General features: G+C 39.9%; 1 protein-coding gene across 4 annotated transcripts in view; it reads right to left on the bottom strand.

Annotated features, from left to right (window-relative positions):
* The window catches only part of mipol1 (mirror-image polydactyly 1), a 72,902-nt gene that overhangs the window by 4,448 nt on the left and 48,476 nt on the right, over positions 1-19,978 (bottom strand). For all 4 annotated transcript variants that reach the window (XM_055057129.1, XM_055057128.1, XM_055057132.1 and 1 more), the window contains one exon: positions 19,752-19,846. In XM_055057129.1, the coding sequence (XP_054913104.1) occupies positions 19,752-19,846 (95 nt within the window). The remainder of the gene's footprint in view (positions 1-19,751; positions 19,847-19,978) is intronic.

The following is a 19,978-nucleotide window of genomic DNA, read 5'->3' as shown; positions in this document are numbered from 1 at the left end:
TTCATTGATTGATCGTGGCACATAATGATGCCATGTTATAATGTAATCAAGTAACTGTTACTTTCTCTTGTTATGAACGGCTATGTATGTCAAATATGACGTAAAAGAAATCAAATTTGACTTCATAATCAAATGAAGCGTTGCAATGAGAAGCAGCTCCTGTGATGAAGTCAGCAGGTGTTTACTAATTGCTGCTGGCTAGTCTGAAGGAGCTGAGTGGGGGAGTCATGGAGGAGGAGCTGCATCTCAGAGGCGGGGCTAGGTCCACCCAGGCGTTTTGCACAGTTGAATGGTTGCCATGGAGATCAAAGTGTTTCTCAAACATGCATGATCGAATAAAGGCAACACTACAGCTCTGATTTTGATGAGGGACTAACATTATGACATGTTAAGTAATAACATGTCATAAAGTTCAAAAAGGTCAGTTTTACATGACACAGCCCCTTTAGCTCATTTTAATATCAGTGGACCTGAGTGAATGCTACCTGCTTTCATTTCTTAAATGAAACAAAGTTATTCAGACCAGCAACACTTATGTAAAAAATAACTGATGACTGGCTGTTCCATTAGTGTGCAGGAATTTCATTAAACAGTTTATTCAGCCACACTGACAGGGTTTTGAGCACATCTGGCTTGTTCACAGTCACAAAACAAAATCTGAGTTGGATTCGAGGTTGAACTTTGATTAGGTCACTCTGAAATCAAGTTTTATTCAGCTACTCAGACATAGCTCTGCTGGTGTGTGTAGGACACTTGTCCTAGTGCACAGTTGGCCTTAAGTTCAAGGTCAATCTCCTCTAGGATTTTCTTCTACAGAGCAGAATTCATACTTCCAGTAAAGCATTATGCTGCCAACACCGTGTTTGAGGATAATCAATAAGTCTCTTTTCCTAGTGAATCCTGAGCTGTGACCTTCACAGAGGAAAGTGAAGCTGTAGATGGCGTTCTGGGTCAGTCTGTGTCCTCCTGGATGAATTGTTGAGTTCTTGGAGTCATTCTGACAGACTGTTGACTCCTGGGAATGTTCTCCAGTGTGCCATAGACTCTCCATTTGTTCTCACTGCTGTTCTCTGGTTTTGTAACTCTCCTCTCCAGACTGATGGATGGAAATGAATTTGATTCTTGTGTCGTTTATGACTGATGTGTCATTGTACCCTCCCTCATGTTGTCAGACAGGTTATGTTTTGGGGAGAGTTTTGACTCTGTGGGTCTGGTAGTGATCAGTCCTGGGTGTGGCTCATGAAACTAAACCAAGACAAAGTCAGTCAGTTATTTTAGGATTTAACAGGATGAGTTGTTTCCCATAGATCCAGCTTGGTTTCAGTAGCTTTTATCAAAAATTACCAAAAATGTCTTTTTACTCATTTTACTCTATTTTTTATGTTAAAATGTGTTCAACACCACACCGCCCAACTTCGTTCTATGGCACAAAGTGAATGAAATAAGAGTTATCTCTCATTCTTTACAAAACAGAGCTTTGCAACTAAGTGAGCACACACTGAAGCTGTGTGTTTGTTGCTGTCGGACAGGTTTGTGTTTGAAAATGTACACATTCCCTGACTCCAAGACAAACTCAAGTCTTGCTTCTGAATCCTGATAAGATGTCTTCAAGCAGAAACTGAATGTCATTAATGTGGACTGGAGAGGTAAACAGCAGGTGGAGCTAATTCTCCATTTGGTACCGTTATTATCAGTGATTTCCCAAAGTTTGCAAATCTTCTGGACATCATCTTGGATCAAAAATAAAAACATATTCTCTTTTTTAAGCTGTGAAAACACTAAAAACATCTCTTGACAGGTAACTTGGTTGAAGAGTTGATAAATGGTTCAAATTTTTCAGTATATTGTTTAAATGTTCTGATTAACAGCCAGAAGAAAACCATTAGAACCTATTTTGGTTCAATCAGTTTATTTAAAGAGGCAGAATGATGTATTTTTCTGGCACACAGTGCCATTTTATAGTACAATCAATTAACAAGGTGACCTTCAATTGTTATAAAAATGTTATTTATATAAAACATGACATTAAAGAATTTTTACTTGGTAACACTATCTCCAAAATATAATCCCAATCTCCCAGTCAAAAAAAAAAAAAAAAAAAAAAAAGAAGAAAAAACCATCAGGTGGAAGTGCTATCTCAATGAAACAAAGGCAGAGTTGATTTTTATACTTTTTCTCTCTTTTAAATTGGGCCTCAGTCCCTTTAAAATCTCCTGCTCTTTCTGAAAATTCACATTCCATTGAACAAACATCTTAAACAAAAATGTATAACATAATGACTGCAGTTATTTAAAGCAAAAAACCAACAATTATTTCTATTGTAGTTATCAAATGCTAACAATATCCAGCCAAATCCCAGCAACCTGAACATGATGATTCCCAGCTAAATCTAGCTTTCATACTGATTGTGGAAAATTTGAGATGTCTTTGAAATTCTTCTGTTAAGAGAAGAACATAAGTGCAACAAATCGATATCAGCAAACTAATCAGTCAGGCTATCTGCTCAGGCAGAGCCTGCTGTCAGCTGCTTAACATACAGTTGTGGTCAAAAGTTTACATACACTTGTAAAAAACATAATGTCATGGCTGTCTTGAGTTCCCAATAAGTTCTACAACTCTTACTTTTCTGTGATAGAGTGATCGGAACACATACCTGTTTGTCACAAAAAACAGTCATAAAGTTTGGTTCTTTCATAAATTTATTATGAGTCTGCTGAAAATGTCACCAAATCTGCTGGGTCAAAAATATACATACAGCAACATAAATTGTCAATGTTGGTGATGTAGAGAGTTGTGTCAATCAAATTAGCTTAATGTCATGGTCTCTTCACTTCTTGTAAGTGATTCTGAATGACTACAGTTGTTCACTTGTCATGAGCCCATTTAAAAAGGGCTCATTTGACCCAGTGATCAGACTCAGCCACAAAAGCTACAATGGGAAAGTCAAAGGAACTCAGTGTGGATCTGAAAAAGCAAATTATTGATTTGAACAAGTCAGGGACGTCACTTGGAGCCATTTCAAAGCAGCTACAGGTCTCAAGAGCAACTGTGCAGACAATTATTCGCAAGTATAAAGTGCATGGAACAGTTGTGTCACTGCCATGATCAGGAAGAAAATGCAAGCTATCACATGCTGCCGAGAGGAGATTGGTCAGGATGGTTAAGAGTCAAGCAAGAATCACCAAAAAGCAGGTCTGCAAGGATTTGGAAGCTGATGGAACACAGGTGTCAGTCTCCACAGTCAAATGTGTTTTACATCGCCATGGACTGAGAGGCTGCCGTGCAAGAAAGAAGCCCTTGCTCCAGAAAAGGCTTAAGCCTCGGCTGAAGTTTGCTGCTGATCACATGGACAAAGATAAAACCTTCTGGAGGAAAGTTCTGTGGTCAGATGAAACAAAAATTGAGCTGTTTGGCCACAACACCCAGCAATATGTTGGGAGGAGAAAAGGTGAGGCCTTTAATCCCAGGAACAACATGCCTACTGTCAAGCATGGTGGTGGTAGTATTATGCTGTGGGGCTGCTTTGCTGCCAGTGGAACTGGTTCTTTGCAGAAAGTAAATGGGATAATGAAGAAGGAGGATTACCTCCAAATTCTGCAGGAAAACTTAAGACCATCAGCCCGAAGGTTGGGTCTTGGGTGCAGTTGGGTGTTCCAACAGGACAATGACCCAAAACACACATCAAAAGTGGTAAAGAAATGGCTAAACCAGGCTAGAATTAAGGTTTTAGAATGGCCATCCCAAAGTCCTGACTTGAACCCCATTGAGAACATGTGGACAGTGCTAAAGAAACGGGTTCATGCAAGAAAACCATCACATTTAGCTGAACTGCACCAATTCTCTCAAGAAGAGTGGTTAAACATTCGACCTGAAGCTTGCCAGGAGCTTGTGGATGGCTACCAAAAGCGCCTAGTTGTCGTGAAAATGGCCAACGAACATGTAACCAAATACTAATGTTGCTGTATGTATATTTTTGACCCAGCACATTTGGTGACATTTTCAGCAGACCCATAATAAATTTATGAAAGAACCAAACTTTATGACTGTTTTTTGTGACAAGTATGTGTTTCGATGACTCTATCACAGAAAAATAAGAGTTGTAGAACGTATTCGGAACTCTAGAGAGCCATGACATTATGTCTTTTACAAGTGTATGTAAACTTTGACCACAACTGTCCTATTGGCAGGGAGAGGGCGTAAAAGATTCCAGTGCACTGAGGTTGAAACCTTAAAATGACCTTTTAAAATGCCTTTTTCGAAAGCAATTTATTTTAAGATGAATTGTTATTAGAGTTGTCCTAGCAAGTTCTTCGAATGATCTTGGATAATTAGAATTATTTCTGAGTTATTGTCATGGGGTAATTAGTCATCTGACAGTTTTGATTGTGTCTATGTTGTGTTCTAGTCTGAATGGTTTAAAGGGCCGTTTTAATATGAAGCTCCATCTCAACCTTAACATACACTAAATAAATCAAGTTTTGATCAGTTTTCGCACCAAAGACTTAATAATAATAATAAACATGTTTTATTACCATAAAACATGGTAAACTGATGGTGTTAAATGGCCGCACTAATAACTCAGGGAATCTCATCTGTCCGTTTATCAATCAACTCCAAACCTTTTCTTTGTTTTGTCACAATTATCGATTTATTCCATTTTGATTATCAAGCTCCAAACTTTGCAAGGACTGACCTCACCGCTCATTGCTTCCTCACACACACAAAGCCAGCAGGATAGTGACCTTTTCATTCATACTTGACATCACGCCCACATCTACACACCCACCACCCAGGTGTCAAAGCCGTGTGCTGCTGTCATATCAATAATCACTTATTTCATTCATATGGCTCTCAGTGAAAATGTGTTTATTATTATTAACTCTTTGGTGCAAAAAACTGATTGAAAATCAATTTATTTACTGCATGTTTATGTCTATTAAGGTTGAGATGGAGCTTCACATGAAATCGGCCCTTTAAATCATTCAGACAACCAGAACAACAGAGACACAATCAAAACTGTCAGATGACTAATTACCCTGCGACAATAACTCAGAAATAATCCCAATTAGGATTTATCTTTATTTATTTCCTACTTACAGAATGTTTCTGTTTATATCATAGGTTTTTGATGCCTTTCTATCCTATCCTAATAAACAATAATAAAAAAAACAACAGATAGTTTTTAGAGGAAATGTGAAAAATATTTCACCAAAGAACAGAATGATGTTTTAATTCAATGTCCCAGCATTCCAGTGTTACTTGAGGAAAACTAACATTTCTCCTTCCTAAAAACAGTCAGGATCAATGACAGACGATTCCCATTCACTGCACCACTGCACTTCACAGAAACCTACAACAACCAACAATGGAGCAATGAAGTTCCTGACTTTTTATTTCCATGGAAGTCTGTTTCTGCCACTCTGGAAAATATAAATATATACCATCTCATTGTAATGAAATACTATATTGAAGTATTTCATTATGTCTCATCAATATATGATGAGATATAGCATTATATCTCATTATAACAATGGGATATAATACAATCTCAATATAATGAGACACTTTCTCATTGTATTGAGATAGTATCTATCTCATAAAGATGATTATAATGCTATAGTTATTATTATCTCATTGTTGTAATGAGATATATTACAATATCTCATTATATATTGTATTATATAAGTATATAGTACTATATCTCATTATGCAGATATGAGATATGACAATATAATATTTTGAGATAGTAATCACAGTGTCTCATATTGAGATAACGATCTCATAATGAAATATATTGTATTATATCATTATATCTCATTACTATGTTTCTTCCTGCTATATCTATGTAATGAGATATAGCAGGAAACAACTGCTCAGAATATATCTCAATATATCTCAAAACAATGAGATATATTGAGATATTTTGGAATGCTTTGACCTCTCTTGGTATTGGAATTGAGAGGCCAGATGGACAAATCTGTATTATATTGAGATATAATACTATTTTGATATCATGAGATATCAACCACAGTGGTGCCGCAATTATATCTCATTGTTGTAATGAGATATAATACTGTAGAGTATTTTATAGGTTTGAAACTTTAATGTTTGTGATGCTGTCATTCATTCTGAAATGTATCTTGTTTTGTTAGTTTTTGTCCGCTTTGTGTTTTCTCCATTGATTTTGGAGTTAGAAATTTTTGATGTGTCAAGGCACTAAGCTAGTGACCTGGTGAAACATCACTTAGTACCACCTGGGTGTGGGTCAGCGTAAAGGCTGAGCCGGGCATAATTTGGCCTTCATTTCAACGGTCTTGCATGGAGTCCAAGTCCAGCACTTGGACCCCATGCAACCAGTGGAGGTTGGTGGCATGGAGACCAATCGTCTAGCGGCGCCACTGTGGTGTATTGTACGTCCTCTTGTCCTCTGACCTCTCAAGTTGATTTGACGTCCGACTTACGTGGCGCCACTGCGGTTGATAATATGTTCTCTTGTCCTCTGACCTCTCTGGCTTTTTGGAGGCCCGACTTACGTGGCACCACTGCGGTTGATTGTAGGTCCGTTGCTGGGGGACCTCTGCTTGCTGGGGGACATTTGATTGAAGGGGGACCTGTGGTTGCTGGGGGACATCTGGTTGCTGGGGGACCTTTGGTTGCTGGGGGACATCTGATTGCTGGGGGACCTTTGGTTGCTGGGGGACATTTGATTGAAGGGGGACCTCTGGTTGCTGGGGGACATGTGAGTGAAGGGGGACCTGTGGTTGCTGGGGGACATTTGATTGAAGGGGGACCTGTGGTTGCTGGGGGACATTTGATTGAAGGGGGACCTGTGGTTGCTGGGGGACATCTTGCTGCAGGGGGACATCTTGTTGCTGGGGGACATTTGGTTGGGGACCTTTGCAGGCTCCAACCAGAGCCTGCAAAGATGTGATTGTTTCCTCTAATTTGCGAACATATTCTGATTGATCCTTCAGTTTTTCTTCATACTTTAATTTGATCCTATATTCGTCCATCATAACTTCTATGAGTCCTTTGTTTCTTGAGGCATACATCTCTGCCTCCCTCTTAAACTTGTCCAGCTCTTGAAGAAGTCTGTTGTCCGTTGTTACTTTGGAAGTAACAACGGACAACAACGATCCTCCTGTTTTGACTGAACCACTGATGTTGTTTTCTTGGGCTGATGTTTTCTTCATCTGATGTTCTCTTTCCAACAAGTTCTTCAGGTTTTTGATTTCCTCCTGCTGGACTTTGAGTTCTTTCTCCCTGGCAATTCGTTGCTGTCTTTCCTCATCCAGCTCTTTCTTCAAATCATCGATCTGCCTCGTCAGATTCCAGATGTCATAAGTAGTTTCTTGCTCGTTGTCGGCGAATGCTCTTGGACTCTCGGTTGGTTCGTCTACAGGCGCAATGGGGCATTCCTCTTCATCATCAAATTGAAGGATTGCATCATAGTCTACCTGGATGTTTTCTTCTATCATCTCTATCCATGAAAGTTGTTGGTCCATGTTTGTTATCTGTTAATTCTTGTTTCTTTGAAATGTGATCTGTTGTGATAGAGCTGTGGAACAGGTCTGAGAAAACACTGTCTGAGAGCTACAATCAAGAGAGAGATTCCTTTGTTGTATCACAGTGATGTCATAACCGCTGATGTCATAGAGACCACTGGAACCGAACATGTTAATTCAACCTGTTGTTTGAAAAATGCTACACAGTAGCACTAATGACATAGTGGAGGAGAATGATCCGGACTGTGCAGCTAAAAACAATGAATGAGACGTGGAGGAGGTGACCAATCCTCGGCATTAAGTTGGCAACATGTTGAAGATTGAAGGCTCACAGGTGAGCCAGAAGCCAGAACTGCTGACAGCACAGTAAACAGATATCATTCAAATGGTGAAGGAGCAGATATTGGAATGGAAATCAACTTGCACACAGACCTGAAAATGCTAACTGCAGTGCTAACTGCTAACAGAATTTAAAAAATGTACATTTACACATCTTTATGTAATATAGTTGAAATGGTTCAGGTTAAATTCTGCTAAAATTCTGCAATGAGTGGTTTTTGGCGCCCCCTACTGGTTGCCTTAAAAAGGAGGAGAAACTGGAGATTCCACACAGTCTGTTCTGCACTTTAATATGTAACAGAACAAGTGGGTACACAGTAGAGTGCACCCACAACAAATAATTGCTCAATAACTAAATTTTCTTAATCTTGTGTGAGAAATACTTTAACTTCTTTGCATCTGTGATTTGATGTTGACAGAAGCAGCAGGAGTTTCCAGAAAAGCCTCCATCTTCTCCATCACACGTCACTGAGAACAAACCAGTAGAGCCTCTAAAAGATGAGGAGGATGAAGACAAAGGCTTCCCTGGAAATAACTTTCTCTCTGTCACTGATGTCTGTTTGTTTCTGTGTTAACACACTAGCATCCTGTCCAGGGTGACCCCGCCTCTCACCTGGAATGCAGCTGGAGAGGCACCAGCAACTCCTGACCTCACTAGGGACAAGGGTGAACAGAAAATGGACAGATGGATCATTATTCCACCAGAAACATACCTGGAGCGTTGGCCTGATTTTTTTATGCATGTTTGAAAAAAATCCTTCAATCTCCCATAGCAACTGTTCACCACCTCCTCTATGTTCTCCAGAACTGCCCCGCCCACTGTCACCTTCAGACTAGCAGCAGCAATTAGCAAACACCCTGGGGGAGCTGCACATCTGCTGAACTCATGAGCTACTTCTCTGTGTAACGATGGTTGAAACACTAAAGGAGCCACAATGAGTTACAGGAAGAGCTTCTTCATACCCTGGTGCTTCTCTAACGTCGTCAGTCGAGAACAGAAGCGTACAATCTTCTATTATGATGATTGTAATCATGTATTTGTTTTTTATCATTCTACATTGATGTTCGTTGAGAAGTCATGAGATTCAGATGCTTTGACTCACGCTTTGCTCTCCAAGAGGTTAACTCCTCCCACAGAGCCTCCTTCTCACTTTATTGCCGGGTGACTGTTAAGGAGTTTAGTGAAAACTAGATTCAAGCAGTCTGCATTTATGCATCAAATAAATGCTGCTTTTAATCCCACTGTGAGCGCGGAGTTAGTGACAGCTACTGCATTCATGGGCAACACACGTCAGGGCCATGCAGAGACCTTTGGAGGGGCAAGGTCTCAAAGTTAAAAGGGGCACATTGAACAAAAACACAACAACAACCATATTAATCAAGAATCTAATTGGATCCCACTATATTACTGCCATCATGCAGGGACAATGCAAAGCAAATGTAACAGCTATAAAGTTTCTGTTTCTGCTGACAGTCCTGGAGGGCTGAGTTAATCTGAGACTGTAGCTGTTAAACAGACCAGAGGAGAGAAGGTCAAAGGTTATGAAGTCATGAAATAAGCAAATTTGCTGCCACTTTACTAATTCAGCCCTAATAATATCTATTTAACATCTGTAACAACATGGCTGCAGACTGATTTATAGATTTAAAAAAAAGCTCAATGGGGTTAACTCTATATACTCTGAGATCTACAATTATAAGACTGGGATAGAAAACTCAGTAGCTGCTGGTAGGGGCCATTCAGGGGCCTCCAGACATTCAGGGACCCCCAGACATTCAGGGACCTCCAGACATTCAGGGACCACCAGACATTCAGGGACCCCCAGACATTCAGGGACCTCCAGACATTCAGGGACCCCCATAAAATAAAATTCACATTCCATTGAACAACCATCTTAAACAAAAATGTATAACATAATGACTGCAGTTATTTAAAGCAAAAAACCAACAATTATTTCTATTGTAGTTATCAAATGCTAACAATATCCAGCCAAATCCCAGCAACCTGAACATGATGATTCCCAGCTAAATCTAGCTTTCATACTGATTGTGGAAAATTTGAGATGTTTTTGAAATTCTTCTGTTAAGAGAAGAACATAAGTACAACAAATCGATATCAGCAAACTAATCAGTCAGGCTATCTGCTCAGGCAGAGCCTGCTGTCAGCTGCTTAACATACAGTTGTGGTCAAAAGTTTACATACACTTGTAAAAAACATAATGTCATGGCTCTCTTGAGTTCCCAATAAGTTCTATTTTTCTGTGATAGAGTGATCGAAACATATACTTGTTTGTCACAAAAAACAGTCATAAAGTTTGGTTCTTTCATAAATTTATTATGAGTCTGCTGAAAATGTCACCAAATCTGCTGGGTCAAAAATATACATACAGCAACATAAATTGTCAATGTTGGTGATGTAGAGAGTTGTGTCAATCAAATTAGCTTAATGTCATGGTCTCTTCACTTCTTGTAAGTGATTCTGATTGACTACAGTTGTTCACTTGTCATGAGCCATTTAAAAAGGGCTCATTTGACCCAGTGATCAGACTCAGCCACAAAAGCTACAATGGGAAAGTCAAAGGATCTCAGTGTGGATCTGAAAAAGCAAATTATTGATTTGAACAAGTCAGGGATGTCACTTGGAGCCATTTCAAAGCAGCTACAGGTCCCAAGAGCAACTGTGCAGACAATTAATCGCAAGTATAAAGTGCATGGAACAGTTGTGTCACTGCCATGATCAGGAAGAAAATGCAAGCTATCACATGCTGCCGAGAGGAGATTGGTCAGGATGGTTAAGAGTCAAGCAAGAATCACCAAAAAGCAGGTCTGCAAGGATTTGGAAGCTGATGGAACACAGGTGTCAGTCTCCACAGTCAAGCGTGTTTTACATCGCCATGGACTGAGAGGCTGCCGTGCAAGAAAGAAGCCCTTGCTCCAGAAAAGGCACCTTAAGCCTCGGCTGAAGTTTGCTGCTGATCACATGGACAAAGATAAAACCTTCTGGAGGAAAGTTCTGTGGTCAGATGAAACAAAAATTGAGCTGTTTGGCCACAACACCCAGCAATATGTTTGGAGGAGAAAAGGTGAGGCCTTTAATCCAGGAACAACATGCCTACTGTCAAGCATGGTGGTGGTAGTATTATGCTGTGGGGCTGCTTTGCTGCCAGTGGAACTGGTTCTTTGCAGAAAGAAAATGGGATAATGAAGAAGGAGGATTACCTCCAAATTCTACAGGAAAACTTAAGACCATCAGCCCGAAGGTTGGGTCTTGGGTGCAGTTGGGTGTTCCAACAGGACAATGACCCAAAACACACATCAAAAGTGGTAAAGAAATGGCTAAACCAGGCTGGAATTAAGGTTTTAGAATGGCCTTCCCAAAGTCCTGACTTGAACCCCATTGAGAACATGTGGACAGTGCTAAAGAAACGGATTCATTCAAGAAAACCATCACATTTAGCTGAACTGCACCAATTCTCTCAAGAAGAGTGGTCAAACATTCGACCTGAAGCTTGCCAGGAGCTTGTGGATGGCTACCAAAAGCGCCTAGTTGCCGTGAAAATGGCCAACGAACATGTAACCAAATACTAATGTTGCTGTATGTATATTTTTGACCCAGCACATTTGGTGACATTTTCAGCAGACCCATAATAAATTTATGAAAGAACCAAACTTTATGACTGTTTTTTGTGACAAACAAGTATGTGTTTCGATGACTCTATCACAGAAAAATAAGAGTTGTAGAACGTATTCGGAACTCTAGAGAGCCATGACATTATGTCTTTTACAAGTGTATGTAAACTTTGACCACAACTGTCCTATTGGCAGGAGAGGGCGTAAAAGATTCCAGTGCACTGAGGTTGAAACCTTAAAATGACCTTTTAAAATGCCTTTTTTGAAAGCAATTTATTTTAAGATGAATTGTTATTAGCGTTGTCCTAGCAAGTTCTTCGAATGATCTTGGATAATTAGAATTATTTCTGAGTTATTGTCATGGGGTAATTAGTCATCTGACAGTTTTGATTGTGTCTATGTTGTGTTCTAGTCTGAATGGTTTAAAGGGCCGTTTTAATATGAAGATCCATCTCAACCTTAACATGCACTAAATAAATCAAGTTTTGATCAGTTTTTGCACCAAAGACTTAATAATAATAATAAACATGTTTTATTACCATAAAACATGGTAAACTGATGGTGTTAAATGGCCGCACTAATGACTCAGGGAATCTCATCTGTCCGTTTATCAATCAACTCCAAACCTTTTCTTTATTTTGTCACAATTATCGATTTATTCCATTTTGATTATCAAGCTCCAAACTTTGCAAGGACTGACCTCACCGCTCATTGCTTCCTCACACACACAAAGCCAGCAGGATAGTGACCTTTTCATTCATACTTGACATCACGCCCACATCTACACACCCACCACCCAGGTGTCAAAGCCGTGTGCTGCTGTCATATCAATAATCACTTATTTCATTCATATGGCTCTCAGTGAAAATGTGTTTATTATTATTAATTCTTTGGTGCAAAAAACTGATTGAAAATCAATTTATTTACTGCATGTTTATGTCTATTAAGGAGCTTCACATGAAATCGGCCCTTTAAATCATTCAGACAACCAGAACAACAGAGACACAATCAAAACTGTCAGATGACTAATTACCCTGCGACAATAACACAGAAATAATCCCAATTAGGATTTATCTTTATTTATTTCCTACTTACAGAATGTTTCTGTTTATATCATAGGTTTTTGATGCCTTTCTATCCTATCCTAATAAACAATAATAAAAAAAACAACAGATAGTTTTTAGAGGAAATGTGAAAAATATTTCACCAAAGAACAGAATGATGTTTTAATTCAATGTCCCAGCATTCCAGTGTTAATTGAGGAAAACTAACATTTCTCCTTCCTAAAAACAGTCAGGATCAATGACAGACGATTCCCATTCACTGCACCACTGCACTTCACAGAAACCTACAACAACCAACAATGGAGCAATGAAGTTCCTGACTTTTATTTCCATGGAAGTCTGTTTCTGCCACTCTGGAAAATATAAATATATACCATCTCATTGTAATGAAATACTATATTGAAGTATTTCATTATGTCTCATCAATATATAATGAGATATAGCATTATATCTCATTATAACAATGGGATATAATACAATCTCAATATAATGAGACACTTTCTCATTGTATTGAGATAGTATCTATCTCATAAAGATGATTATAATGCTATAATTATTATTATCTCATTGTTGTAATGAGATATATTACAATATCTCATTATATATTGTATTATATAAGTATATAGTACTATATCTCATTATGCAGATATGAGATATGACAATATAATATTTTATTTTGAGATAGTAATCACAGTGTCTCATATTGAGATAACGATCTCATAATGAAATATATTGTATTATATCATTATATCTCATTACTATGTTTCTTCCTGCTATATCTATGTAATGAGATATAGCAGGAAACAACTGCTCAGAATATATCTCAATATATCTCAAAACAATGAGATATATTGAGATATTTTGGAATGCTTTGACCTCTCTTGGTATTGGAATTGAGAGGCCAGATGGACAAATCTGTATTATATTGAGATATAATACTATTTTGATATCATGAGATATCAACCACAGTGGTGCCGCAATTATATCTCATTGTTGTAATGAGATATAATACTGTAGAGTATTTTATAGGTTTGAAACTTTAATGTTTGTGATGCTGTCATTCATTCTGAAATGTATCTTGTTTTGTTAGTTTTTGTCCGCTTTGTGTTTTCTCCATTGATTTTGGAGTTAGAAATTTTCGATGTGTCAAGGCACTAAGCTAGTGACCTGGTGAAACATCACTTAGTACCACCTGGGTGTGGGTCAGCGTAAAGGCTGAGCCGGGCATAATTTGGCCTTCATTTCAACGGTCTTGCATGGGGTCCAAGTGCTGGACTTGGACTCCATGCAACCAGTGGAGGTTGGTGGCATGGAGACCAATCGTCTAGCGGCGCCACTGTGGTGTATTGTATTTCCGGTTGTCCTCTGACCTCTCAAGTTGGTTTGACGTCCGACTTACGTGGTGCCACTGCGGTTGATAATATGTTCTCTTGTCCTCTGACCTCGCTGGCTTTTTGGAGGCCCGACTTACGTGGCACCACTGCGGTTGATTGTAGGTCCGTTGCTGGGGGACCTCTGCTTGCTGGGGGACATTTGATTGAAGGGGGACCTGTGGTTGCTGGGGGACATCTGATTGCTGGGGGACCTTTGGTTGCTGGGGGACATCGGATTGCTGGGGGACCTTTGGTTGCTGGGGGACATCTGATTGAAGGGGGACCTGTGGTTGCTGGGGGACATCTGATTGAAGGGGGACCTGTGGTTGCTGGGGGACATTTGATTGAAGGGGGACCTGTGGTTGCTGGGGGACATCTTGCTGCAGGGGGACATCTTGTTGCTGGGGGACATTTGGTTGGGGACCTTTGCAGGCTCCAACCAGAGCCTGCAAAGATGTGATTGTTTCCTCTAATTTGCGAACATGTTCTGATTGATCCTTCAGTTTTTCTTCATACTTTAATTTGATCCTATATTCGTCCATCATAACTTCTATGAGTCCTTTGTTTCTTGAGGCATATATCTCTGCCTCCCTCTTAAACTTGTCCAGCTCTTGAAGAAGTCTGTTGTCCGTTGTTACTTTGGAAGTAACAACGGACAACAACGATCCTCCTATTCTGTCTGAACCACTGATGTTGCTTTCTTGGGCTGATGTTTTCTTCATCTGACGTTCTCTTTCCAACAAGTTCTTCAGGTTTTTAATTTCCTCCTGCTGGACTTTGAGTTCTTTCTCCCTGGCAATTCGTTGCTGTCTTTCCTCATCCAGCTCTTTCTTTAAATCATCGATCTGCCTCGTCAGATTCCAGATGTCATAAGTAGTTTCTTGCTCCTTGTCGTCGAATGCTCTTGGACTCTCGGTTGGTTCGTCTTCAGTTGCAATGGGGCATTCCTCTTCATCATCAAAATGAAGGATTGCATCATAGTCTACCTGGATGTTTTCTTCTATCATCTCTATCCATGAAAGTTGTTGGTCCATGTTTGTTATCTGTTAATTCTTGTTTCTTTGAAATGTGATCTGTTGTGATAGAGCTGTGGAACAGGTCTGAGAAAACACTGTCTGAGAGCTACAATCAAGAGAGAGATTCCTTTGTTGTATCACAGTGATGTCATAACCGCTGATGTCATAGAGACCACTGGAACCGAACATGTTAATTCAACCTGCTGTTTGAAAAATGCCACACAGTAGCACTAATGACATAGTGGAGGAGAATGATCCGGACTGTGCAGCTAAAAACAATGAATGAGACGTGGAGGAGGTGACCAATCCTCGGCATTAAGTTGGCAACATGTTGAAGATTGAAGGCTCACAGGTGAGCCAGAAGCCAGAACTGCTGACAGCACAGTAAACAGATATCATTCAAATGGTGAAGGAGCAGATATTGGAATGGAAATCAACTTGCACACAGACCTGAAAATGCTAACTGCAGTGCTAACTGCTAACAGAATTTAAAAAATGTACATTTACACATCTTTATGTAATATAGTTGAAATGGTTCAGGTTAAATTCTGCTAAAATGGGTTTCATAGTTGTCCTGTAATGAGTGGTTTTTGGCGCCCCCTACTGGTTGCCTTTAAAAGGAGGAGAAACTGGAGATTCCACACAGTCTGTTCTGCACTTTAATATGTAACAGAACAAGTGGGTACACAGTAGAGTGCACCCACAACAAATAATTGCTCAATAACTAAATTTCTTAATCTTGTGTGAGAAATACTTTAACTTCTTTGCATCTGTGATTTGATGTTGACAGAAGCAGCAGGAGTTTCCAGAAAAGCCTCCATCTTCTCCATCACACGTCACTGAGAACAAACCAGTAGAGCCTCTAAAAGATGAGGAGGATGAAGACAAAGGCTTCCCTGGAAATAACTTTCTCTCTGTCACTGATGTCTGTTTGTTTCTGTGTTAACACACTAGCATCCTGTCCAGGGTGACCCCGCCTCTCACCTGGAATGCAGCTGGAGAGGCACCAGCAACTCCCGACCTCACTAGGGACAAGGGTGAACAGAAAATGGACAGATGGATCATTATTCCACCAGAAACATACCTGGAGTGTTGGCCTGATTTTTTTTATGCATGTTTGAAAAAAATCCTTCAATCTCCCATAGCAACTGTTCACCACCTCCTCTATGTTCTCCAGAACCGCCCCGCCCACTGTCACCTTCAGACTAGCAGCAGCAATTAGCAAACACCCTGGGGGAGCTGCACATCTGCTGAACTCATGAGCTACTTCTCTGTGTAACGATGGTTGAAACACTAAAGGAGCCACAATGAGTTACAGGAAGAGCTTCTTCATACCCTGGTGCTTCTCTAACGTCGTCAGTCGAGAACAGAAGCGTACAATCTTCTATTATGATGATTGTAATCATGTATTTGTTTTTTATCATTCTACATTGATGTTCATTGAGAAGTCATGAGATTCAGATGCTTTGACTCACGCTTTGCTCTCCAAGAGGTTAACTCCTCCCACAGAGCCTCCTTCTCACTTTATTGCCGGGTGACTGTTAAGGAGTTTAGTGAAAACTAGATTCAAGCAGTCTGCATTTATGCATCAAATAAATGCTGCTTTTAATCCCACTGTGAGCGCGGAGTTAGTGACAGCTACTGCATTCATGGGCAACACACGTCAGGGCCATGCAGAGACCTTTGGAGGGGCAAGGTCTCAAAGTTAAAAGGGGCACATTGAACAAAAACACAACAACAACCATATTAATCAAGAATCTAATTGGATCCCACTATATTACTGCCATCATGCAGGGACAATGCAAAGCAAATGTAACAGCTATAAAGTTTCTGTTTCTGCTGACAGTCCTGGAGGGCTGAGTTAATCTGAGACTGTAGCTGTTAAACAGACCAGAGGAGAGAAGGTCAAAGGTTATGAAGTCATGAAATAAGCAAATTTGCTGCCACTTTACTAATTCAGCCCTAATAATATCTATTTAACATCTGTAACAACATGGCTGCAGACTGATTTATAGATAAAAAAAAAGGCTCAATGGGGTTAACTCTATATACTCTGAGATCTACAATTATAAGACTGGGATAGAAAACTCAGTAGCTGCTGGTAGGGGCCATTCAGGGGCCTCCAGACATTCAGGGGCCTCCATTCAGGACATTCCAGACATTCAGGGACCAGACATTCAGGGACCCCCAGACATTCAGGGACCTCCAGACATTCAGGGACCCCCATAAAATAAAATTCACATTCCATTGAACAACCATCTTAAACAAAAATGTATAACATAATGACTGCAGTTATTTAAAGCAAAAAGCCAACAATTATTTCTATCGTAGTTATCAAATGCTAACAATATCCAGCCAAATCCCAGCAACCTGAACATGATGATTCCCAGCTAAATCTAGCTTTCATACTGATTGTGGAAAATTTGAGATGTTTTTGAAATTCTTCTGTTAAGAGAAGAACATAAGTGCAACAAATCGATATCAGCAAACTAATCAGTCAGGCTATCTGCTCAGGCAGAGCCTGCTGTCAGCTGCTTAACATACAGTTGTGGTCAAAAGTTTACATACACTTGTAAAAAACATAATGTCATGGCTGTCTTGAGTTCCCAATAAGTTCTACAACTCTTACTTTTCTGTGATAGAGTGATCGGAACACATACCTGTTTGTCACATAAAACAGTCATAAAGTTTGGTTCTTTCATAAATTTATTATGAGTCTGCTGAAAATGTCACCAAATCTGCTGGGTCAAAAATATACATACAGCAACATAAATTGTCAATGTTGGTGATGTAGAGAGTTGTGTCAATCAAATTAGCTTAATGTCATGGTCTCTTCACTTCTTGTAAGTGATTCTGATTGACTACAGTTGTTCACTTGTCATGAGCCCATTTAAAAAGGGCTCATTTGACCCAGTGATCAGACTCAGCCACAAAAGCTACAATGGGAAAGTCAAAGGAACTCAGTGTGGATCTGAAAAAGCAAATTATTGATTTGAACAAGTCAGGGACGTCATTTGGAGCCATTTTAGAGCAGCTACAGGTCTCAAGAGCAACTGTGCAGACAATTATTCACAAGTATAAAGTGCATGGAACAGTTGTGTCACTGCCACGATCAGGAAGAAAATGTAAGCTAGCGCATGCTGCAGAGAGGAGATTGGTCAGGATGGTTAAGAGTCAACCAAGAATCACCAAAAAGAAGGTCTGCAAGGATTTGGAAGCTGATGGAACACAGGTGTCAGTCTCCACAGTCAAGCGTGTTTTACATCGCCATGGACTGAGAGGCTGCCGTGCAAGAAAGAAGCCCTTGCTCCAGAAAAGGCACCTTAAGCCTCGGCTGAAGTTTGCTGCTGATCACATGGACAAAGATAAAACCTTCTGGAGGAAAGTTCTGTGGTCAGATGAAACAAAAATTGAGCTGTTTGGCCACAACACCCAGCAATATGTTTGGAGGAGAAAAGGTGAGGCCTTTAATCCCAGGAACAACATGCCTACTGTCAAGCATGGTGGTGGTAGTATTATGCTGTGGGGCTGCTTTGCTGCCAGTGGAACTGGTTCTTTGCAGAAAGAAAATGGGATAATGAAGAAGGAGGATTACCTCCAAATTCTACAGGAAAACTTAAGACCATCAGCCCGAAGGTTGGGTCTTGGGTGCAGTTGGGTGTTCCAACAGGACAATGACCCAAAACACACATCAAAAGTGGTAAAGAAATGGCTAAACCAGGCTAGAATTAAGGTTTTAGAATGGCCTTCCCAAAGTCCTGACTTGAACCCCATTGAGAACATGTGGACAGTGCTAAAGAAACGGGTTCATGCAAGAAAACCATCACATTTAGCTGAACTGCACCAATTCTCTCAAGAAGAGTGGTTAAACATTCGACCTGAAGCTTGCCAGGAGCTTGTGGATGGCTACCAAAAGCGCCTAGTTGTCGTGAAAATGGCCAACGAACATGTAACCAAATACTAATGTTGCTATATGTATATTTTTGACCCAGCACATTTGGTGACATTTTCAGCAGACCCATAATAAATTTATGAAAGAACCAAACTTTATGACTGTTTTTTGTGACAAGTATGTGTTTCGATGACTCTATCACAGAAAAATAAGAGTTGTAGAACGTATTCGGAACTCAAGAGAGCCATGACATTATGTCTTTTACAAGTGTATGTAAACTTTGACCACAACATGCTGTTTGCACTTTGCCACCTGTAGTTTTGATAATGCTTTAGCTAAAGAAAAGCCATGAGTCATTTTCTGTTTGTGAAAAACAGCCAGAAAATGTATATTTAAAGGTGTGTGCAAGGAATGTGAAACACATTTAAACTGGGTCGGACCGGAACAAGATTCTAATGTAAAGCACTTTGAAATGCCTTGGTTCTGAAATGTGCTATACAAATAAAATTTGATTTGATTTAATTTCCTCTACACTGGCGACTCTTTAAACGTTACATAAAATCACAGTGCTATCAGAAATGTGATTCTGATGGCAAAACAATCAAAAATCTGAAGTCAGGGAAGAGTCTTTGCACAGCAGGGAACTTTTACCGTTATTAAAGCTGCATTATGCAACTTTTACAAACATTTTTCTTGCACATATTTGTTAGAGCTGTCACTGTGCCATGACGGAACAACATGAGAGATGTTCTGAAGCTAAAGTCAAGCTCTTTTGTTTTCTTTTAAATATGGTATAAAATAATCATTAACTGATGAACTGACTAGAAAAATATGTACAGCCAAAACATCCACCAGCTCTCCTGTCCTGTCCTGTTATGTCCTGTCTGGTCTGTCACCAACAGCAACAACTGTGCTTGTTGCTTCTCACTAACCTGTGATTGGCTTGTAATGCCTGAATCTGAGCCTGGAGCCTCTGTTTGTCGTCCAGAGCTGCGTCTCTCTCCTTCTGCAGCCTCAGCAGCTCCTCCTGCCCAGATGAACACATGGCAGTCAGACATAACAGGCCTCAGCACAGTAGCTTAAAGTGATAACGCTTTAATTAAATGATGGCTTTTCTGCTCCGTCACTCTTATTCTGAGTGAATAACAGAAAATGCATG

This window comes from Poeciliopsis prolifica, unplaced genomic scaffold (genome assembly GCF_027474105.1).
Source record: "Poeciliopsis prolifica strain line A6 unplaced genomic scaffold, Auburn_PproV2 SCAFFOLD047, whole genome shotgun sequence".
Taxonomy (NCBI): domain Eukaryota; kingdom Metazoa; phylum Chordata; class Actinopteri; order Cyprinodontiformes; family Poeciliidae; genus Poeciliopsis; species Poeciliopsis prolifica.
This window is presented reverse-complemented; position numbering and strand designations above follow the sequence as displayed.